The following is a 23406-nucleotide window of genomic DNA, read 5'->3' as shown; positions in this document are numbered from 1 at the left end:
GAATGGAACAGAGACATTTCTTGGAAGGCCTGAAAGGAGACTCACTTCTCTGGCATGATGAAGTGCAGCAGGGACCAGAGCTCCTTGAGTGAGTTTTGAAGTGGGGTGCCAGTGATCAGCAGCCTGTGGTTGGACTTGAAATCAATCAAGGTTTTGTACAGCAAGGAGTCGTCATTTTTCAACCGATGGGCTTCGTCCACGCCAAGAAAGGCCCAGTTAATGCTTCCCAAAACAGTCTGGAGGAAGAGAAGGAAAAAAACACAGGCATCAAGGGGATGCTGGGTCAGACAGGCCCCACCACCTTGCACATGTGTCTCTCCAAGGCAGGAAGCCCTGCAGTGTGTGCTGCCCAGGGTGTCTTGACCCAGCCCTGCAGCTGCACCCTCACAGGATTTTCTTGCTAACAAAATTTGGGGACCAGGGTGTGTTCCCAGAAAGGAAAAGGTGAAAATTAGCTATGCTGTACAACAGTCCTGCTGTATCTCAATAGGCCTGCAGCAAGTACACCTATCCTAGTCCTCCTTTGCTTTACCCAGAAAGCAGAGTCCTTCCCCAGCTCTTTATTTCCCCCTTTCTCCATGCCCTTGGGGCCCTGGGTAGCACTAGTCCCACTGGAGACAGATGAACAAGCCTAAAAAGTTCAGGTAATTCAAGGGCTTTGATTTAATTTTTTTTCTTTTTTTTTTAAGCTTTTCGTTTTCTACTAGGACTCTGACTGAGCTGATGAATATTTCCTAAGCAGACAGAGTTCTTGTAGATGTAAAAATGTAAATACTGTTAACACTGTGGCCAGAGGTTCAGTGTAATGTTTTGTCCTCTTAACAAGCCTAAATTAAACCAGGTAAAAATCCAGGTACTGCTGAATCCTGCCAGATGTCTTACATGCAAAAAGAATAGCACAACTATGCAGAACAAGAGTGAAGACACTGTAAAATGTGTCCCACATTCCCACATTTGCTTGCATTACTGGGAAGGAAAAGCAAACAGTGGCTGTAGTTGTCCATCACCACAGAAGGGAGAGGTGAAACCCACTAGCTGAGAACTGGCTTTCTCCTTTGAAAATGAGAGAAAGTCTAAATAAAAACATTCTTGGAGTAATGACTCACCTTATCCTTCAGGAGGATCTCGTACGTTGTGATAAGTGCATTGAATTTCAATCTTTTAGACTGAGAATGGATCCACTCATATTCACGTATCTGTGAGGGGAGACAAAAGTTATCTTGAACACATGCTATCAAAAGGAAAAAGTTAACAACTGTTATTATAGTGTATATATATAGTGTAGCTGTAAGCTAGAGACTCCAACCAAGTCCAAACCCCTGTTGTTCCAAGGTGCCATTTGATGAGCTCAAGGTGCCCAAGGAACAATTTGTTTTACCCCACACATGGTTCCACTGCCCTTGCACAGGTAACAAAATAAGGTTAACCTGCTGTTGTGACATTAATGAACACATCACCTCACTGCAGACACCAATAGAGTCTGCACCTGCGTGTCCCATTGTCTGAACAGTCCCAAACACTGAACACAAGCACTTTTACACTGCTGGACTTCTCACTGCATGTTTCACTCCAGATCAGTACTGGCTTCCAGACTCTGAGAGAAGCCAGTGTTCCTGCACTCACTCCAAGAGGCAAAATAAAGCAGAAAATTCCCTGCAGCAGGGAGTTACACCCACACACTCAGCTCCAGCAGCTCCAGCTGCCTGCAGGGCTGCCAGCACTTATCCACCAGCCTCTCCAGCTGACTGTGTGTCACACACATCACACACAAGCTGCTGCTTTGCACCCAGTGCTTCTCTCCCTGAGCCCTCACCCTTTGCTCTCTGATTACACACCATGTTCCTGCTCATGAGGTCTCCAATGTAAACCACCACGTTTATCTCAGGTGCCCACACTTCAAACTCCCTCTGCCAGGAGGTCAGGGTGGACAGGGGCACGACCACCAGGAAAGGGCCATACAGCTGGTGCTGATGGAACAGGTATGACAGGAATGATATTGTCTGAATGGTCTTGCCCAGTCCCATCTCATCAGCCAGGATCACACTGTTGTTCCTGAGAAAGAGGAGAACAAACAAAAAAATGCTGTCTGAGTGCATGTTTCTGACACTACTCATTGACTGTGCTCCACATGAACAGCAATCCATGACAAGGACAGAGAGGGGAAGTGCAAAAACAGTTATTTGAACACTTCCAAATGGATCCCAGGGACAGCCAGACTGAACATGGCACAATAACATGCAAAAATGAGCTATGATGACTCCAAACTGGAGGAAAACAGGCAAAGGCAGAGGGGAATCAGTGGCCCAATTTTAGAAGGACATCTCTCAAAGACTTCAATGAGTATATAAGCACACTAAGCCAGAAACCATTTTTCCCATTAAGTCAATGGAAATCTAGGGCTTATATGTACCAGGCTCAGCCAAATCCATCATGTGAACAGGCCCAGACAGGGAAAATGCTTTTTGTTTTCACACAAGGTTTCTTAAGTTCATGCTTTAGGTAGTTCCTGCTTGCAGTGTCTGCAATGCAGCTGGGCATGGTAACATTTGAAATCCTCCAAGCTGCAGAGGGAGGGTGGGTACAGACCTCACTTGAAAAGGAGGTGTGCCAAATCCTTCAGGGACAAAAAAGCCACAGGATGAACATCACAGGCTGTGTACATACTTGCACCAGGAGTGAGCGAGCCAGTTGAGGCCCTCCAGCTGGTAATCCCGCAGCTCCAGGTTCTCCCCGCCGATGTACGAGGGCTGCTTCTTCAGGGCAACAAACCTCGGCCTCTGCTTCAACACCTGGAAGAGATGCTGCCATAAGTCTACTGAAGAGAAAGACAGAACTCCCAGTGGCTGAAAGGCTGACAATTCAGCAATGAAATCTGTGAATTCAGCAAACAGTGTGTATCTCTCCACTGGTTCAAGTTAAGAGAACTTCACTTCCATCCACATTTTCCTAGCCAGTGCTTGTGTCTGCATTTCTTGTGATTTGCCTGCTGCCCTGTGGCTTATGATTAGGGCTCTGAGTCCCCCAGGAGTGTAGTAAGCTGCACGAAATACATAGGAGTCAGAACAAGCTCCACTTCCTTCTTTGTCCTCTTCTGGTTTTTCTCCCATTATTTCTGCCCCTCTCCTTCACTGTATCAGCATCTTGCAGGCTACCTCTTTTCCCAGGTGTGCTGTTTTTTCATCCAAATGATATTAAAACTGCTGCAGCTCCTTCTGAGGAGGAAGCACTTTGCAAGGATTAATTAAGCCTCCCACTCCCCAGGGGGACATAACGTTCTCACTGTGCACAGAGTAAATGAAACTCAAAGGGGTTCACATCTCTGCTTGAAGTACAATACAAGAACAGCAAACAACCCTTCAAACGCAGGTGGGAGGATGGGAAAATGTTCTCTGACATTTATCCTGACAAAACTTCATGCTCCCACTGTTTGCATCTTCCCCCAGCCTGGAGGAACCCAGCAAAGGAGAGAAGCCAGCAAACCTTGCAGTCACGGGTGGGAATCGTCTTGGAGTTGTTCCTGCTGTTGAAGCTGTCAATGCAGTGCTGAAATTTCTTGCTGATCAGAGCCTCATCTTCCCAGCTGCACTCAGCATAGGGCAGCCCCATCCACTTGCACAGGTATTCGGGGTCATTCGAGGATGTTTTGCGACTATTTGCTGTAAAATATGCAAAAAAGCCCAAACATCAGCACCTGTAGCTGAGCAGCTGAACCACAAGCATGGTTCACAGGCTGAACTGCCCAGACAGCCACAAAACAGGTCTTGGCTCAGAGCAAAAGTGTAGAGTGACCAAAAAAATGTGCCTTTACCTGGGAAATCTGAATGTCCCGTGGCAGACTTGCTGGTCTTCACAGCTGTGTTTGGAGAGAGAAGGGAAGGGAGGGTTGGAATGCTGGCAGCCAGCAGAGGGAGCAGGGCAGGCCATCACTGCCTCACACCCACGTTTTTACAGGAATTGTATTGGAAATAGGTTAAACAGCTCCCCAAGCCAATTCCCAAAGCAGCTGGGTGCTGGCACCTCTGACTGACATGATTGTGATATTACCGAAGTGCTCAGTAGGTTCTGGTTTTATTTTTGTTAATCAATCGTGAAAATCTCGCCCCTGAGCTGCCTTGCAGCCTAACCACACCATGGAAAGTAGACCTCATAAAAGCCAGGCCCCTGCTGCTGCTTTGGAAACAAACATCTTGCATCCAAAGGGTTGAAGACAAATTCAGTAGCAACAATTTCAGCAACCTGTTGGATACTAGTGTGTCATCCCATACTCCAGGCAAGGAGAGTCACTGATTTGTATTGCTTGTAAATACAACTCTGTAAACCTGGATTTCTACTGTCCAAATTCCTAAATTTCACAGAATGAAATCCAGTAAACACCACGGGGTTTTCTTCAGGCATACTGAAGGACAGGGAAGAAGAGAGAGCTGCACACTTATTCTGCTGTCACATGGAATAAAGTTCCCATTCCTACTTCACCTCTTTACCAAAGTCTTGGCTCCACTTACCTATTACCCTCTCCACTATTTGATACTGTTTGTTTAGCTCTGAAGCCAGCTCTTGTTGGCAGTTGAAATATTCTACATCTTCAGGTGATACCTTGCCCAGCCTAGATGCAAAATAATTCAAAACAAAACAAAACAAAAAAACACTATAATGCTTCTGTAATAGTGCTCATGGATCTTGCATATAGAAAAACTACTTTCCTATATGGTTCTGTCATTCTGACAAGTCACAGGGGCAAATTATTGTTATATTACATGTTTCTTAAATTTCCTAAAATTGTAAATTATTGCTGAGAAGCAAATATCATAGATGTTCAGATTGTGTCCCTGTTAAATGCTGCCTTATTCTGAGGCAAGAATCAGTCTCAAAACAGGAACCAAATAGAGATGGAAGCTGCTACTCCAGCTTTAGCACTTTGGAAAGACACTGTAGCTTCCCTTATAGCTCCTGGGGAAACTGAACATAAACTGATGCAAAAACTTGCACACAGAGAAGCCCATAATTAACAAGGGTAAAAAGTCTGCAAGCCCTCACAGCAGCTCCTGGGCCAGGTGAGTCTGTGCACCATTTACTGGTCGTCAGCCTGCCCAATTCTTAAGCCTAGAAGTGTGGATTTCATGCCTTGTCCTCTCCATTTTCCAGCCATCCACACCACAGATATAATTTCTGTGTGGGGGGACATTCCTCAACAGGCAAAGAGGCACATGAAACACACTTTGTAAGAAAAAATCAAACATTTTCAGTCATGACTCCTCAAACCTCTGGCTAAAACCAATTTGCCCAAGGCCAAATCACTGCTTGAAGTGAAGCCTACCATTGCTTGATCTCCTCCTCTTTTTTCTTGAAGTTTTCTAGCTTTTTGAGGCCCTTCACTTTCTGCTGCTGCAAGGACTCCTCGCTCTCCCACGTGCTGTGGATGTATGACCAGCCCTTCCATTTGATCAGGTACTGAACCTCCCCCTCATCCTTCTCGGGGTCGAAGTCGGCGCTGGGGTTGCCGTTGGCCTCGGTCACGTACACTGTGGTGGAAGCTCCAATGGCTGCAAGAGAAACATCACAGGTACCCTCCTTACCCACCACTGGACATCAACTGCATCACAGCAGAAAGTTACTCTTCTAGTACGTCTTTTGTGGGAGCACAAAGAACGTCCAAAAGATTCTGCAAACCTATAAGGCAGGCACACAAAAAGTTCTCCATGCAACAGAATCTTTTTAAATCTGTTATAAGTAGCTTTTCTTTAACTATAATTTAAAGGCCTCTTGAAAGTGTCCACAACCATTCAGTTTTACAAAAATCCTTTTGTAAGGCTTTGAGAAGAAAACATTGGCTTTATTTTCATTATGGCTTTGTCAATGGGGCTATGAGAACTGACTCTTCTAGATCTGTTTCATATTTCAAAGCAGAGAAAAGCAGGAATTGCAGAACAATGGCTGCGTCTTTAAAATGTGCGCAGGCTAAATGAAAGCTGCCAAGCACATAGAAATTTTTAGGATTTTAAATATTGTATGTTACAAAAGCTCTTACATATTACAAGATGTAAATAAGAAACATAGACGAAAAGATGAAAAGCACTGAAACAACCCTTGGCCCCACTTTAAAGATGCAAAAGCATTGCACCAGTTCAAGAGAAATAAAGGCTTCTTCCAGAGCCACGCACCTCCCTTTTTTCCAAGCCTGATGTCCAAAACTTTCTCAATAGTTTCACTGTTGTCTTGTTGTTCATCAGCTCCTTCCCCAGTCATCTCTATCAGGTCATCAGAATCCGTCTCAAAATCGTCATCCTCTTTGTAGCTGAGTAAGATCAAAACCAAACTGATATAAAACCCTTGACTCTTCCCAGCCCACCAACAAAGAATGGCTCAGACTGAAGCACCTTCTCCAGCATTTGTGCTGTGGTTCAGTGCATGTTCAGCACACACATATCCTAAGTCATCCATTCAGTATTTTCCCCCAAGACACCCAGATAGCTACACTTTACCAGACTAATCCTCTACCTTGCCCATACAGTTTTGCTGACCATGGCCAGCATCAGGTGATTCATAAGGTGGAACAATCCCTGCAGCAGAGGCAAGGCCATAACAAAGAAAGTCTCCACTACTGAGGGAAAGATTATGGTGTGGAGGTTGCAGAGCATCAAAAGGCTGCATGGGTGCCTAGGAACTGCACTTCTGTCTTTGGTGAATGTTTAACCACCACAAAACATCATTTGGATGGCTCTTTGCAAGTCCCTTATTGGGACTGCCTGAAAGGTGAGAAGGTACATTGGGGAATGGATAAAGCTTTACTCCACCCTGCCTCAACACACTGTCCCAAGGCACTACCTGTTAGCCACTCTCAGACAATTGGTCCAGTCCAGCACAGCTGCTCCCTTTTGCTCATTTTCATCTATTATTTGCAATTATTAATCTCATCTGAGAGTGCTTTAGAAGGAAGTATTATGAAAACCTCCTCACGTTTCTCTTAGGAGGGACTGGTAAACATTCCCTCCTTCACAGATGGCAAAATGAGGTAAACCCTGGATGTGCCCAGCAGGAACCTGTCAGAAGAGCCACACCTCAGCCACAGGTCTCTCCCTGCAGGACCACACAGGGAGTCAGGGCCCCCAGTGCCTCCCTTCCCCAGCCAGCTCTCACCCCCAAGCAACCCCACACTTCTTCACACCTGACATTTTTGGCCGCTCTTCGCCGAGTTTGTCTCTTGGGGGTCTCATCGTCTTCGTCATCATCGTCATCTTCAGATGAGTCTGGTTTCTTCCTCTTCCCACGCTGGATTTTGTGGGGCTTTTTAACACCAGTTTTGGCCACTGTTCTAAAATAAGAGTTAATAAAGTAATAATACAGCATGGTTTATGTAAACATCCACTTTAATAAGGCTTTAAGGAAGCACGAATCTCAAATATTAGACTTCTAAGGGATTTAATCTGCTCCAACTATAATGAAAACCATTCTAGTGCTCACTGGAGCATGAGATGGGGAGATGAGGGAGTAACTAGGCCCTAGGTTTACTAGGTCACAAACAAAGGTAATATTGCATGAAAAATTCACTAGTGACAAATAGGGATATCCTCTCCACACAGCACAGGCAGAAAAAGAGACTGAACCAACCATTCCTTACCTCCTCTGGACAGGCCTTCTCGCTTTAATTTTCTTCGGCTCAGGCTCACTCTCTCCACTGGTGCCGTGATCCCCTCCATCTTCATCCTCTTCTCCAGCAGAGACCTCTCTTTTCCATTTAATTCTGTGGTCAGAAATGTAGGTCACGAAGGGCAACAATATTTCTACACAAATACTTGGCTGAACAAACCATCAGGGCCATAATTACAGGAAAAAGGTTCCAAATTCTACCCTTGGCTGTTCAGTGCAATGGAGGGGGGATGTTGTGTTGTGATTCTCTGCTTTTAGGCAGGGGGGTCTCAGTCACCTGGGGCTTTGTTCACTTGAGTGAGCTGCCTTGAGTGAGAGCAGCTCTCACTTCATGTGCTGGTGGCAGAGCTGTACTGCTCAAACCTGGCTGGGCAAGGGCTTTGATTGATGTTTTTTTTTTTTTTTTTCTCTCTACTTCTGCATTTTTGAGATGGGCTAGAAGGATCTGAAGGGGATCTGAAGAGAAGTGCTCACTGTCACAGAGCATGAGCCACAACGTGCAGAGTTACATGAGCTCCTTGGAGCCCAGAAAATGGAAGAAGTCTCCTGCTGTGGAAATTCTCCTGCCAATTCAAGTTTCCAAGTGTGAAGCCAAGTCACATTGTAAATTAGTGGAAGGAAGCACATTCTCTGGGGACAACTAGGAACAAAGCTGCAGCTCCAAAATGCCTTTTGGAGGAGCCCCTCCTTCCTCCTAGAGGACATGGAGGGTCCACAAGGATCATTGCCCTTGCCCAGGAGAGATTCATACAACCACAGTCCACCCTGTGCTTTATCCCCTTCCCTCCTGCACTGATGGGTACAACTAAATGAAGAGTTAAAAAACAAGTTGCAGGAGAAAGCAAGCAGGATGATGTGGTTCTGTTTAGATTTTCTCCATCAGGCAGCTCATAGTTCCCCAATCCACTTTAGTGTCGGGAAAAACTAAAGGCACTTACTAGATGGGAAAAGGCAATAAAATATGACTGTAAGTGAACTCAAGTTATGGTGCTTAGGCATCAAAAGCATTCTTTATGGAAGTTCTTTTGTTTTAACAGAGGGTTATAAAAGATAAAAGAGGATAATAATTTGGCATTTTATTCTCAATTAATCAAAAAGGTGGGAGGAGAAGGGATTAAACTGTTTTAAGTATCTCTGGAGGAGAATCAGTAATCTGATGGAAAAGTGAAAGACTAACAACAGAAAGTGAACCTGACTCATTCAGATTCCATCACAGGCACAGCAGGAACATACAAATAAAGGCTGGAAAATTGCATCCATCAATAGATTCATATTCATACTTCAATTTTAGTAATCAAAAATATTACTAAAATATTTCTTTTACAAGCTCACCATGCTGACAACTCCTATCAAACATTCCAATGCACTACTGTTCTGAGAAATAAACCAAAGCATCACCACTCAAAACCCTTTCCTTAGAAACTTACTTTCTTTTCAACTGCTTCTGGCGTCTTCTTTTTGGGCTCTCATTTTCAGATTCGCTACTTGCCTTTAATTGAAAAGAAAGAAAATCAAGTTGTAGGCTTCACTGTGGACTGGCTCCTCAAGGATGCAAGTGAAACACGTGCTCGTGGGCTGAACCAGGGTCCTTTCCCTGCAGCCTGAAGGACACTGGAGCAGAGCAGCTGCCTCCCAGCACAGCCACCTCAGCTGCTCAGTCCCGCTGCTCTACTCTCAGTGTGAAGAAGAAAACCCTGCAGGAAGCCTGGAGAGCTCTACAACATCACCTGTCTTGAAGTCCCTGAGCTCAGGACCATCCACCCCTCAGCACCAACCCCCAGTGCCCAACAGACACCATGGCAGCAGTGGCCAGGCAGACCTGCAGTGCCTTCAACACCCCAGGGATTGCAAACCCACGGGTGAATTTATCCCAAAAATTGCATTATGATCCCTGCCTTTACTGCACAAACTTCCTACAAGGAATGAAATAAAAATACTGTCGTAAAAAGGCAATATTCTTATCAAAAGTATCCTTGTCTTGTTGTTGGGTTTTTTTTCCCACAGCAAGTCACCAAGGGCCTTACTGGGTCAGAGCTGTGTCCTGTGGCTTTCCTTCCTCCTAGTTCTACACTCTCCACCAGTAAAGTCTCTTTGGCTAAATATATCTAGAGCTATTCTAACTACTTGCTGTACTGTTTTAAAAGTGGGCGTCATGAATTCCCACAGACCAAGATAGCTAAAATAATTTCTTTATGCTGGTTGTACACAACCCCATTTTCATAAAAACTAGTCAACCATGAAAACAGATCACCACACAGATAACATGACTTCTCCTTAGCCTCCCCCAGAAAACGCAAATAGGCAGGGACAAAACTGAAGAAACCCATGTGAGGTTTCTTAAGAAGTATTAAAATGACAGAAGCAGCCTCCAAGATTGCTTGCTCCACACACTTACTGGAAAGCTTCCACTTCTAGCTGCTTTTTTGCCACAGTATTCAGCTTTGGCTCCAGGCACTGTCTGTCCATCACTATAGGTACCACAGTTTGCATCCTCTGACACCCCCACTGCTCTCCTGGATAGAGTTTACACAGCTGTGCACACAAGGACCTTGTGGAATGGTGTGAGCTGCAAAAATGCATCCTTCATTCCCATTTTCCAGCTTTCCTTCCACCCATCAAAACTTCTGTCTCACTTGCATAGTGTATCCACTAAAATGCACTAAAATACTGGATGCCATGCTTGACCATGAGCTTTTCCGGGATTTGGTGTCAGACTGGCATGTGGCACAATAACAGCTTTTGCACCATATCTTACTACAAACACGTGTTCATCCACATGTTTCATGGCCCTGCATGAAATCCCCGACTCATTTACCAACCGTGAAGCAAGTGCCTGGCAAACACCGTGGAGAGCCTTGCAACACAAGCCAAGCATTCCACATGTTTCAGTTTTGACACACAATTTAAAAGTCCTCAGCTTTTCTTTTCTCTTCTAATGTCTTATCCACTTTCTGAAGCTTTTCCATTCCAATTGGGTATGATTTTAACAGCTGCCCCTCCGTGCATGTTTACTTTTGCTGTCTTTTGGCAAGTCACAAGTAAAGAGAGGTGGATTTCTCTTCTGCTCTGCGTCAGACATCACATTGGGAGAAAACCAAATACAACCCTTAGTTCTTTGAAATTAACTCCACTTCTGTGCCAAAATCCCATTTTCCAAGATTCTAGTGTTCATTTTCCCAATGCCTGTACTCTCCCCCTGCTCTGTCTCTCTCTCTACAAAACTGATTATTATCTCTAAATGACTTGACTTTTCCTCCCCTCTTCCACCCTGAAAAACATAACTTGTGATTGCAGCTCAGCCACCTTCTCTTACATATTTCAATAACAGCATTGTCTGTTTTGGATGCGTGTCAAGCCCAGCCCTATGTCCTGACACAACCAGTCCCCAGCTTGAGTCATCTGCCTGCCTTGTGCTCCCACATCCTCCCCATCGCAGTATGGAGTCCTCAGCCTCTCCTCCCCACTCCCTCGTGTCTCCTGGTGGTAAATTCCTTGTCTAAGGAAGCACAGAGGACAGCCACAGAGCCAGGGTATGCCAGGTCCAGAGCGTGCACCTGAGGCCCTGTCTGACCACACCACCATCAGAACACACTGGTTGGGAAATCACATGAAACTTGAATTTTTGTCATGTCACCTCCCCGAATGACACAAGCTAGACTGGCAAAGTCCATCCCCAGTCCCAGTGGGACTTCTGTCAGCCCAGCACAAGATGCTGGGGTCATGCTGCTCGCTCCAGAGCCCAAGTGCCAGTGTTGGACTCAGGCTGCCCTGCTGGGGTGCTGCTGCTGTGGCCAAGGGGAAAGACAAGCCTGGCTCCCCCTTATCAAAACGTGCCCAACTTATTCTTGCACCACTGCTTCGAGCTGGACTAGGATCTGGCCTCTTATAATTTCCTCATCTGCAGCTGAAGGGATCAGCCTTCCCTCTCCATGCCTCACTGACTCCTCCCATCAATTCTTTCCCTCTCCCAGCACATAAAGTGCACACACTTTTACCAGATTAATTGCACTGTATTTTGCCGTGGAGCAACACTGAACAAACATAATGATGCTGCACATGTAGCACCAAGCAGAGCAACACAGAGCAATTCAAAGTTCTGCTCCTATAGATTATCCATGAGTGTCCTTGCCACTAGCCCAGGCTGGCAGAAATGGAGATTCAAGGCCATTGGAGAGGAAGTCCAGGTGAGCCTCTGGAGCTCACATAAGGACAGATAATGACTTGCTTAAACAGAGCCAGAAGTATTTCAGACTAAAATCAAAGTGAGGATTTGCTCATTTCAGGCTTAACAGAGGCCAAAGCTAGTGCTCCAGAAAAGCTGGAGAATCTCAGCTCACCAGGTTAGTTTTATGTCTGCTAAACTTCTCTTTTCCAGTGAGACCAGTAGTGTTTGAATTTTCAGTAAATACATGAGGCAAAGCATTGACCAAAATGCAAATGAGCAAATTTTTTTTCCAATAAGAAAGCCAGCTGTATTTTTAGAACACGCTGGTGCGTGACTTGTGGCCTCCCTCTGACAGAAAAAAATACACTGACATTTGTCACCAATTTCAATCTGAAACTATTCTTTTTATAGTAGAAAGATTGTGTCTGGTTGGGGCACATTTCTTTCTCAACTGCCCCAGAATCACAGAATCATGGAATGATAAAAAGGTTTGGGTTGGAAGGGACCTTAAAGATCATTCAGTTCCAACTCTCTGCCATGGGCACGGACACCTTCCACTAGACCAGGCTGCTCAGAGCCCCATCCAACCTGGCCTTGGGCACTTCCAGGGGTGGGGCAGCCACAGTTTCTCTGGGCATTCTGTGCCAGTGTCTCACCACCCTCACAGGGAAGAATGTCCTTTATATATCTAACCTAAATCTCCCCCATTTCAGTTTAAAAATACTCTGAAAGGCACCTGGTTCTGCATGCCTCACATCTCCTGGCTGAAACCTGAAGCTGATTTATCAACTGCAAAGAAAATACCTGTGGAAGTAGTGTTTTTACTAAAAAACTCACACGTTCTCTTGTTCCTGGAGACAGCTCTGGGCCTCTGAGCAGATCTGTGCTCCTATGCAAAGCTGCACTTTCACTTCCCCAGTGGCTCAGCCCATGCCTGGATATTGATCACGAGTTATCACCCTCCCTGATCACACCTCAGACACCTACACAACGAGCCCAGAAATCCTCAGAAGGTAACCATGTCTAACACACAAATAACCCTACCCAGAGTGCTGCTATCAGAGGACACAGTGATTGAGCAGGGCCCCAAAACCTGAATCACCTCCACCTCTGCGCCATCTCCCCCGCGCAGGTGAGTCACGGGGCAGCGCAGGGAGCTGGCATGGCTCATCCATCCTTGCTCTGGTCTCTGAGCCTGCCACACTGCCTGCACGAAGCTCTTTGCTAATCTGCAGAGAAGCATTAGGGAAGAAGGCAATTACAAGCCCCCAGACACTGTGCTGGAAGTCCCAAGCAGCAAGTGAGTGGTGCAGGTCACTGGAGACAGGATTAACCTTGTGAAGGCAAAAAGCATCTTCAGATGTGCCTTGGGTTTCTGCCCCCTCCAGCAGCAGCAAGGAGTGCTCAGCACCACGCAGGCTTGAGCTATGCCATTTCCTCTCTCTTGGTGTCTTCCAAAAGCAAGACTTTCCATCTCCTGCTCTCTGCGAGGCCCCAGCACTGTGCTCCTGACAGGTCACACCCTCCAACAGACTCTGCTGCAGATGGGAGCTGCCCTGTGGGGACCAGTCAGTGTTGCTTTGGGGAGAGAGGGGTGAGGGCATGCTCCAATTTTCATTTCAGCTGTTTCACAGAAGTTGCAGTGAGGGTCATTTGGAGGACCTTTGGGGTGGGGGTTTTTTGGGGTTTTTTTTTTTGTTTTTTACAATATTTTGTGGTATAGCAAAGTTTTTGCATCTCAGATTTTAATTTTTTTTTTAATTTTACCTTAAGTAGTAGGAAATAAAGATATTGCAAAAGAAAACAACATTTGCAAAACCACGTAATATTGTAAAACAAAAAAAGAAGGGACTTACCTGGGCCCCTAAGAGGGCAGGGGGGTGTGCAGCGGAGCTCTGGGGTGGGTGTGAGGTCGCCGGCACAGTGCATGCCGGGCCATCGCACAGAGGGGCGGCCGGCCAGCCCAGCCTCTGCCAACTTGAAAAGGAAAACAAAAGCTACGTCAATGGTGCACCCTGAGCCCCTTCCTGACCTCTGCTCTGCGGGACAGCCAGCACAGGAGTCTGGGGGGCAGCTGGTGGCACTGGGGTGCCACCAAGGCTCAGCAATAACACACCAGAGCAAGGAGCCGGAGACCTCCGTGTGACCCCTAGAGCATCCGAACGCACATCTTGGTGGCAAAGCACAAACAGCCTGAGTCAGAGAGCACCACTGGACCCCTGCTCTGCTCAAAGTCTGCTGCTTATCTTCAGATTCCTAGCCCCAAGCCCCAAGCTCTCCACAGATGCCTCTTTCTGGTTCTCTTTCCCCTCTGCTATAGCTACTCGATGTTCCTGAAGACCTGTAGATGAAATGCTCCATGTAGAAAACCTGTCAGATGCAAATGAAGGCGGAACCTAATTTCTACATCTTCAGAAAAAAACCCAACAGTGTTCTGAAACAGGAACAATTAGAAGGTTTGGCTACCAGGCTCTGACCACTGTCACCTTCAACTGAAGCATAAAAGACTCCCCAGTGTTCAACCAAAGAAAAGTGATGGGTCATAAAGCTGCACACACACAAATGCATTTATTAGTGGGATCCATTCTAGGATGGGCAATAATGACTGTTTTGTTGCTATGAGGTGTTTCTGGGAACTTTTCTTTATTCCTGGTTGGATTTGTGTTGCATTTTGGTCTTGTTCTGGTTTTTTAATTACACAGATTCCTCTCCAGGATGTTCCTACAGCAGAGCAGGACTTGCATTACGCCCCATTCCAGCAATCAGATCAGTGCATGCAGATCTCAGCCCAGGCAGTGTCCCGCTCACTCCAGAGGTCTCAGCCCAAGGATCCAGCTGCAGGACTGGGACCTCAACTGTGAGCACCAACATCCATGCACCAAACTGGGACTTAGTGTTTACAAGGCAATGCAGTTGAGACCTCCCTTTCCTCTTTGGGCTTGGTTGGTTTTATATGTTCGGTAATCCCTCGTCCTTTTTTTTTTTTTTCTCCTTACCTCATCTTTTATATTAAATCGTGACGGTTCTTGTCTGCTTCGGTTTGACCTCCTAACCCCATAAACATCAGGATATTCTTCCCACATCTGCAAAATAAACAGACCATCAGAAGGCCTGCTTCACCCCAATTATTTTTGACATTTTAGAGAAGTTTGATGGTGTCTTAAAAAAAAAATCAACCAAAAACCATTAGGGAATTAGCAACCAGTAGATGGACAGTTTAAAAAACTGGCTGAAAAAGATTATTATTATTTTGGGATATTTGACACCTCTCTAAAGCAGCATGTGTTTATCTCAGTGTTCTCTTTACAGTGGTCCATCTTTCCACTCAGGCACAAATCACTCTCCAGCTCTCTCAGGCTGAAGGACAGAGTGCTGAGGTAACCAGCCCTCTGCAGCACTGGTGCCAAAGGAATGGAGGCAACACCTTCGACAAGGAATGAGCAGACCTACCAACTCAACAGGGCATTTCTCTGTCACTAACAGCTTCCAGCGTAATTCCTTTCCTGGTGGAAAGCCCCACGAGCTGCCTGGAGACATGGCCAGCTGCAGCTTCAAAGGTGAATTCTGTGGCCCAGTCTGGATGGCAAATGGAGCAAGATACCCTGTCATTTGGCAAGGCAAGGCAGTGGCCGCTGGCTCCTCTCCCGAATGCACTGATGGGAATGTGGATTGGCAGCACAGGACACATGGATGTGCAGAGGTGACTGCTGGCAATGGTTGTGCTCTTTGCTGTAAAAGGAGGCCCTCACCAGTTCAACACACTGTGTATAAGAGCATGCAATTGTTCTTGTGAATGGGCAGGAGAAGGGGACACAAAAATGGATGTCCTGAGGGGGATGAATGCAGAGCTGTGTTGGTGACACAGGACACAAGAGTTACAGGGACAACACAAACCACCACCATGCCCCTCAAATTCCTACACCAGCAATTCCTCTCTCCCTCAGCAGAGCTCTTAGTTCTCTACATCTATTCATTTCCTTCTCATTCTCTCTCCCTCCAATCCTCAAATATCGCTGCAAGCCACTGGCAGGGAAAGGAGATCAAACAACGCCACCAGATGCAGCAGTGATGGGATTGAGAGCGTGATGGATACGTGGCTGCAGCCCAAGAATTTTCCTGCCTCTGTTAAAGGAGTAATAGGGAAAGGGACAGACTGTGACAGTGTGTATCTATTGGGCATGCAAGTACTGAGGTACATTCTCATGAAAGAATACACCCTCAAATTTAATGCTCCCCAAACCATCTGAAGAACTTGTCTTTTCAGCTATTAAATGGCATGGGTTTTGAATGTAGGAGCAACTTCCATGATAAATATTAATAGCACCTAACACAGATTAACCTCGCCTTCATGGGTGTATCTAGTCAAATACCAAATAAACAATAATGTAATAATTAATTGCATTGGTTATTCAAGGGGAAGAGGTATCAACATGCCTAGGTTAGACCTAGCTAAGGAAGACACCCATTAACAGAGAAATTAAGGAAGGGAGAGGCTTTCTTATTAGAGGGTGTCCTGACCTTTTCATGTTTCACCCGTGCTAATTATCACCCTGTGTATATGCACTTCCTCACAGGATAATGTTAACATTTATTGTTAGGGACATGCTCTTAGAATCCTTCAGAGGGAGAGAAGATTTCCTTTGGTGCCCACTTAACAATAAACCACAGATTTTAATATAGTGTTACCACAACTGCCTTATAAACTCATCCTCCCTTGCCAGTCCGAGCACTGGGGGATTTAACCACTACCTAAGCCAGCAGCCTGGAGCTGTGTGGGAGGCAGAAGGTGGTAACAAAACCCTTCACTTCTCCCTGGCAGGTCTGTGGGGAGCACAGGCTGGAAGCACTGTCCTTTCTCCTTATCTTTTACACACATAGCACCTTTTCCATGAAATTCACTCTCAGGAGCAAGCTGTACCCAGTGCAACCCATTGCTAAGAACAACAGGATGGTTACACACCACAAACAAACAAACCAGCTGAACTAAACCAGCATTTTCTCCTTCCAAGTGAACTCGGTTCACTGAGCTCCTGTCTCCAAATGGTATCTGGGCTCCTCTTTCTCACCTCACACTGCCCTGTGTTCGTCAGGTGCCTTCATCCCTCAGGTAAAGCAGGTACCTGAGGTGCAGCTTCTGCCCTGGGGTGTGCAGAGGGATACCATGAGCAGTAACACCCACAATCCCCTTTCCTGCTGGACAGCAAATGGAGGGAAAACCTGACTATCTGAGGGGTATTGCTAGGGAGGAGCTGGGAAGGCACAGGGGAAAAAAAAATACTGCCCTGTTCTGGACTTAATAAATAATGGAAGTTCTTTTTTTTTTTTTTTTTTTTTTTTCCTATGCTTTTTTGAGAGGAAGAGTGATGTAAAAAAAAACCAAAGTGGTTCAGACTTCAAATCCTAGACAAACTTCAAACCTTCTTCCTGAGTATCATATGGGGAGGCTTTACTGCTTCTGAGGAGAGACAAGATAGAGGAGTGGAAAGACAGAGGGAGAGGATGGAATGACAGGATCATGTACTGATGACAGGCACCTGCCCCTCATTCGCACCAGTCAGCCCTGTCACCATCTACTTGGTGCCCCAGTGGTTGTTCCACAAACACAGCAGCTCCTGCTCTCAAGGGTGACAGCAGCAAGGCTCCTGCATGCAGACCAAACAGCCCCTGGGGACACTGGAGGTCAGAGGCTGTTTGGTCCATGTGCAAAGTGGCCAGGAAACTGGGCACAGCTTCACTGAGGTCCTGCTGTCTGACCTTCTGTGGTGGGTACAGGAGTAACGTGTCCGTGCAGAGCAGCAGGGGTAATACCTTTTTAACATCTGCTATCCTTTCCTTCTTAGAGGCTGGTTTTTCTTTGGTTTCAGGAGGGGTCTGCTGGGATTTGGAACCCGTTGATTCACTTTCAGATTCAGACTGACTCTCAGAGGACTCGGAGCTGCTGTTTGACTCGCTGCCCTGCTCACTTTCAGACTGGCTTGCAGAGTCAGAGCCAGAGGCTTCTTCGGATGCCGAGTGACTAATGGTAGAGAAAGAAGAGGTTACATTTTAACTGCACTGACAGCTGTGAAATACGCAGGGAGCAAACCTGAGACACATCCGAGCCACAACAACACGTTTGGAAAAGCCTGAATGCAAGTGCAGACCCTGCAGGCCCAGACACCCCACACTGGCATTCTGCAGCAGGACTGGCAGTGAACACTGGTGAGAGTGCAGCCCCAAAAATCCCTGCCTGGGATGTCCTGCTCATCACCAGAAGAAAAGCAGTGGTGGTAGGTGAGGAGAAGCATCAGCAGTACCAGCAGCACAGGCTCTGCTGGGAGCATCTGCGTGTCTTGGAGCGAGGCAGAGTAGGGCACAGTGGGAGCTGCAGCATCCGGGGACCATCCTGCTACACTGAAGATGAGCAGTTGCTCCAGCACGGCATCCTAGTGTGGCCAGTGGTTCAAAATAAATCTGATATCCGCTTCCTGGAAGAGGCCAGTATCAAAAGCACTATACCCATAACACCATGAATGATGTTAAATATAATGATTTTTGCAAAAAGGATTAATTCAGCAACAGGGCAGAAGAAAAAAGCTCATTTGGGCTTGTGGCTGGGGCAGCTCCTCCTTAAAGGATTACACCAGTGCTGTGCAGACTGCATCTCTCAAGCCAGTAATGGGAAAGCAGAACACTAAGTAGGTGTAGTTCCCCCATTTTTTTAGTGTCTTTATATAAAAATGGGTTAATACGCAGTGTATCCCCTTAAATAAAAGCTCCTCAACAGAACAATGAGAGGCCAAACTATTTTAGGTGGCCAAAATATTCAAATACCTTTGCCCAATCACTCCCAACATATATATTTTTTATTTTAAGAGTCAAAAAAGCCAACTGAAATCTCAGTACACCTTACCACATGTGCATTGGCAAGGCAGCATTCAAACCCCACTGCCACGAGCAAAAAGACAGTGACAATGCCGCAAGCTTTTGGAACAAAGTCAGCTTTCCACTGGTAGATGTGTTTGTGATATTTAAGGATTCACTTAGGTAGAACACTATGAAAGAAGAGTCAGGAAAACTTTGCAGAGAGATTAAAAATAATTTTTATTTTTTTTCTACTTTTGTACAAAAGCGACAAGGTACATGAAGGGCTTTGCTCAGATTTCACGATTCAAGGGAGAAATAATACAAAGGAAAAAAAAAAACAAAAAAAACAAAAACAACCCAGAGAAAGCATGTGCACATACACATTTCCATCCGACTGCGCAGGGGTTGCCATGCGGGGATGCCCGGAGGGAGCCGCGGCCCGTCCGGCTCCCGGCCGGCACAGATCCCTGGATCCGTGGCTGTGGGCCGGGAAGCGGGCAGGGGGCAGCACCCGCGCGCCCTCAGGCGCCGCCGCCGCCATTTCGCGGCCGCCCCTCCGCCGCCATCTTGCGACCGCGGGGCCGTGCCCGATCCCTGGGATGGATCCCCGGCATGGATCCCTGGGATGGATACCTGGGATGGATCCCCGGCACTGCCCCGGGGAAAGGGAACCGTGGGGAGCGCGGCCTTCCGAGCCTGAGGGGACACAAACGGAGCCCCTTCCACAAGGAGCGGGGGCAGCCATCACCCGTGGCTGCTGTTTCACTGTCCCAGCCTGGGTTTGAGGGAACACGGTTATCACATTGCGTCCTGCAAACAGGGCTGCAAATTCAAGTTGAACCACGGCCATCCCAGGCTGCCCAGTCCCTGCTGCCTGTCCCTGTCCATGGATGGAGGTTATCCACGAGAACCAAAGGCGCAGCCCCACGTACAGTGTCCCAGTGCACCCCTTGTTCTGCAGGCTCTACAACAGTCCCCCCCTTGTCCACCACAGCCGTGACCTGTGGTGGTGCCAACACTGCTCCTGGGAATGGCACTCCAGCAGCTCTGGGGACAGATGGTGTCCAAGGGCAGGGCTCAGCAGGACACCATCCCACTGGGCCTCCACAAAGGAATGGGATCTGGAGGCTTCCAAACCTCTGCTGTCACAACAGTAAGTGGCAAGATCAGGCTCTGCTTGAGGCATGTTGGCGTCCCGTGTCCCACAGGGACGCAGGGAAGAGGAAGACAGTTTTTTCTTCAGTCGGATTTCTGAGCAATAGCTGGAAGGAATTTTAACAGCCCACGCAAGACTGAGGCCAGACAGCTCTGACAGTATTTGTTTAGAGGCAGAACAGTAATTAGTGTCCTCCTCCCGCTCTGGAGCTCTTTGTTCCTCAAAGCCTTTAAGCTTTATTTCAAGGACACAGGGACACAGGCTCTCTGTACATCAAGAGCCATAATTCATGTGCTTTATCCACAACATTGTCTGAACACTGTAATTCTTTTTTTCAGGCTATGAACTGTGTCATCTGAAAAGAGCGAGACTTCTCTGGTGACAGACGCATCTGTATGTGCAGGTATTTGCCTGCACACCTGCTTCCCCTACTAAGGAAAGAAACACAGATGAGAAGGGGTTATGTCCTTTTGAAGGCTGTTGCAAATAACTCTTTTTTTTTTTTTTTTTAATGAATAATCTGTTATTGAGGCAAAATTTGTGTTTGTCTTCTTTTCTATGTTGATCAGATAAAAAAATATCAGAAAGGCCTATTTTCATAAAAGAATAATTTTTAACTGTCACTGGGACAATCAGGAAGCATTTCTACCTGCCAACAGAATATAATGTATCAGCAACATTACATGTCAAATCAGGCCTGACACTGTATATACCTGGAGACCTAAGTCCTCTTTTCAGAAGTTATTTTTTGAATTTGTCCTGGTTTAATGCCCCTGAGTTAGCATCCAAACAAGACCTACTTTCAATTAAACTAAAAGTGAGAAATAAGCTATAATTAATTGTCACAAAAATCACAATTCAGCCAGACCACCCTCCTCCAAAAACACCCATGAACATCAAAAGAAAGCAACAGATGGACCATTGGTAATTTCCTTCAAGTGAGAAACTCCTAAAAAAAGTTCAGATCTGCAAAGACTCAGCCAAATACATTCCTCTGGTTTCTAAGCAATACTTCAGGCTGTAAGTCTGGTTTAATGAAGAGCCTGCTCCTGACTTGAAGAGGAGCAAAACTATCATTCCTTACTGAGAAGGACATGATCCTTCCAAGAAATAAGTAGCTGAACGGCAGCGATAAGACCCTTTACAGTGAGGCATCTGAGTTTAAAAGGCAATTACCATGTGCCTGAAGCCTCCAGACTTTGCATTTAATATTTCACATATATGACTTCATTTTATCGGGGATCATCTTTGCAAACAGCAAATCAATTCGTAAGTTCTCAGTAAGAATGCTTCCAGAAGGTGTGAGACAGCTGAAAAAATGACCCCAATATGCATTTTTGAAACCAAGAACTGACTGGGGAATGGCTCTAACTGGGACCATTCTGCCTCAGTGTTTAAAATGTGGCTTTTGAGGGACAGAACTTGAATTCAGACAGGGGAATAAAGGAGGATTAATAACCCAAGACCCTCCCACAAGCAAAGCTCCTCCCAGCTTTAAGAACTGTTGTGAATGTTTTGAATCTAAACAAGTTTGAATCCCAACAGCAACATTCCACTGGGCTTCACAAGCTCTGCAGGGATTCGGCACCAGCAAAACCACCCCGCAAAGGCTGGAGAAGGCCCTTGGCAGATGATCCCATGGCTGGATAACATCAGGGGCTGGATGACAGAAGGAACCGTTATATTTAACTCCTGTGCATTGCTGGCCACAGCGTCACGAGTGCTGTTGGTAAGTGACACCCAGGTGCACATCAGCGGCTCACTGACACCAAAATGCCCCGGGCAGGTGGCTGGGACACAGTGCCTCCCTGCTCCCATCCCTCCTCACCCTGCAGCCCATGTTCCCAGCACTGGCTGGACCTGCCAGGCTTCCTGATAACACCAGGATAGCCCAGAGAAACAGCAGGTCACTGCTGGCTTAAGCCCAGCCCAAGCCTTTACAAGTAACCAGGAGCAGTGAAAATAAACTGCACGTGGCAGTGCAGGTGAGTTGCAGAGTGGATAACGCAGCAATAGCTTGGACTCAATGATCTCAGGGGTCTTTTCCAATCTCATAGATCCTGAGAAGGGGGTGAGCAGCTCAGGGCTGGAGGAGCTGCTGGGTCAGCCCAACTGGCCTCGACAGGACCATGGCAGGGTCCAGACCAGGTGTCTGGCAGAGCCAACTCTACTGAGCTCAATCTCAGCTCCTCTGAGAGGAGCTCCTGGGCCACCACAGCTCTTCAGCTCAGGCTGCCAGCTGCTCCAAGCCACTCCCATCCACCAGCAGAACCAACCTGAGATTTACTCCAAAGCACAGAGCAGCAAAGCCAGTGCAGGCCACCATCTTTATTTAAACAGGTCTGTCTTCCTAAAGTGACTTGTACAAACTGTGGGGACACACAAGCATGGTGACAAACCACAGAAAGGGCAAACACATCGACTGAGATAAGGACTGGCTCTGTTAAACATTTCCATTGAATATCTGATCTAAAAATGGGATGTTCCTTATTATGAAAACTATTTACAAGAGCATGTAGTGACAGGACAGAGGGGAATGGCTTCAAACTGAAATAGGTTTAGATTAAATATTAAAAAAAAATTCCTTACTGTGAGCTTGTTGAGGCACTGGAACAGGTTGCCCAGACAGGCTGTGAATGCCCCATTCCCTGGAAGCATTTGAGGCAGGTTGGATGGGGCTCTGAGCATCCTGGTCTAGGGGAAGGTGTCCCTGCCTATGGCAGGGAGGTTGGAACGAGATGATCTTTGAGGTCCCTTCCAACCCAAACCATTCTATGTTTCTATATAAGCATATATGAAATGGCTACATATATTGCAAATACAAACAAGCACCATCAGTGTTGATATGTGCACTCAAGTCACAGGGTAGCTGTAAAAAGGCACTAAACTAAATTTAACCTTTAGGCTAAACAAGCCAGGGAAAGGAACACAAGATCAGTTCTAGTTATAGATCACTAGATAAAGAGAAGATAATACGGGTACCACAGAGGACTGAGCAAACACCACAGTAATCATGGACAAGGCCATACAGACACAGCACATGGAGTGTGCAGGAGAGCCAAGCAAAGGACAGATTGTGACACTGAACATAAATAAATTCATTCCTAACTTTTTCAGTTCCCTTGATTTTAGTCTGAAAGTCTACTAAAAAGTGATTGGTGCTTGCTTGTCTCCCAAGGCAAAGATTTTCTGAGTGAGAAGCCTTGAGAAGGGTTATTTGGTGAAAGAGCTTTCCCCAGTTTATTTCCTGCAGGGAAAAGCAGAAATGGGAGGAAGGGAAGGAATACTCCTGCTCCTCTACTCTCCATACCTATGCATGGTCCTTTTACACATTGATCTCTGAGCAGGAACTTAATATCCTAAATATCCTAAACACAACCAGGCTCCTCATGCTGTTTAAGAGTGAGTCTCAAACAACTCTGAATACTCAAAATATAATTTGTCCAAATCCAGGCCAGCTTTAAAGGGGCACAACAAACTCCCATGGTGATAGGGCTGGCCCTTCCAGGTGACCAACAAGTTCTTCAAAGCAGCATAAAAATCTTTCCCTAACCTCATTTTATGATCAGCAACTTTTTCTTTTTCCCCTTAAACA

At 46.3% G+C, this 23406-nt stretch overlaps 1 protein-coding gene across 4 annotated transcripts in view; it reads right to left on the bottom strand.

The window, feature by feature from the left end:
• The window catches only part of CHD2 (chromodomain helicase DNA binding protein 2), a 56063-nt gene that overhangs the window by 23674 nt on the left and 8983 nt on the right, over nt 1-23406 (bottom strand). For 2 of the 4 annotated variants that reach the window (XM_053955000.1, XM_053954999.1), the window contains exons 3-16: nt 17618-17825; nt 14806-14892; nt 9072-9133; nt 7616-7738; nt 7163-7309; nt 6159-6292; nt 5315-5540; nt 4503-4603; nt 3809-3853; nt 3481-3656; nt 2665-2789; nt 1836-2052; nt 1107-1196; nt 46-236 (exon numbers count right to left, since the gene is read on the bottom strand). In XM_053955000.1, the coding sequence (XP_053810975.1) occupies nt 46-236; nt 1107-1196; nt 1836-2052; nt 2665-2789; nt 3481-3656; nt 3809-3853; nt 4503-4603; nt 5315-5540; nt 6159-6292; nt 7163-7309; nt 7616-7738; nt 9072-9133; nt 14806-14892; nt 17618-17825 (1932 nt within the window). Of the gene's footprint in view, nt 1-45; nt 237-1106; nt 1197-1813; nt 2053-2664; nt 2790-3480; nt 3657-3808; nt 3854-4502; nt 4604-5314; nt 5541-6158; nt 6293-7162; nt 7310-7615; nt 7739-9071; nt 9134-14805; nt 14893-17617; nt 17826-23406 lie in introns of those variants that run through there. The other 2 variants (XM_053955001.1, XM_053955003.1) reach the window with 2 other exon arrangements.

Source organism: Vidua chalybeata, chromosome 13, assembly GCF_026979565.1.
Source record: "Vidua chalybeata isolate OUT-0048 chromosome 13, bVidCha1 merged haplotype, whole genome shotgun sequence".
In the NCBI taxonomy this organism is placed as follows: domain Eukaryota; kingdom Metazoa; phylum Chordata; class Aves; order Passeriformes; family Viduidae; genus Vidua; species Vidua chalybeata.
This window is presented reverse-complemented; position numbering and strand designations above follow the sequence as displayed.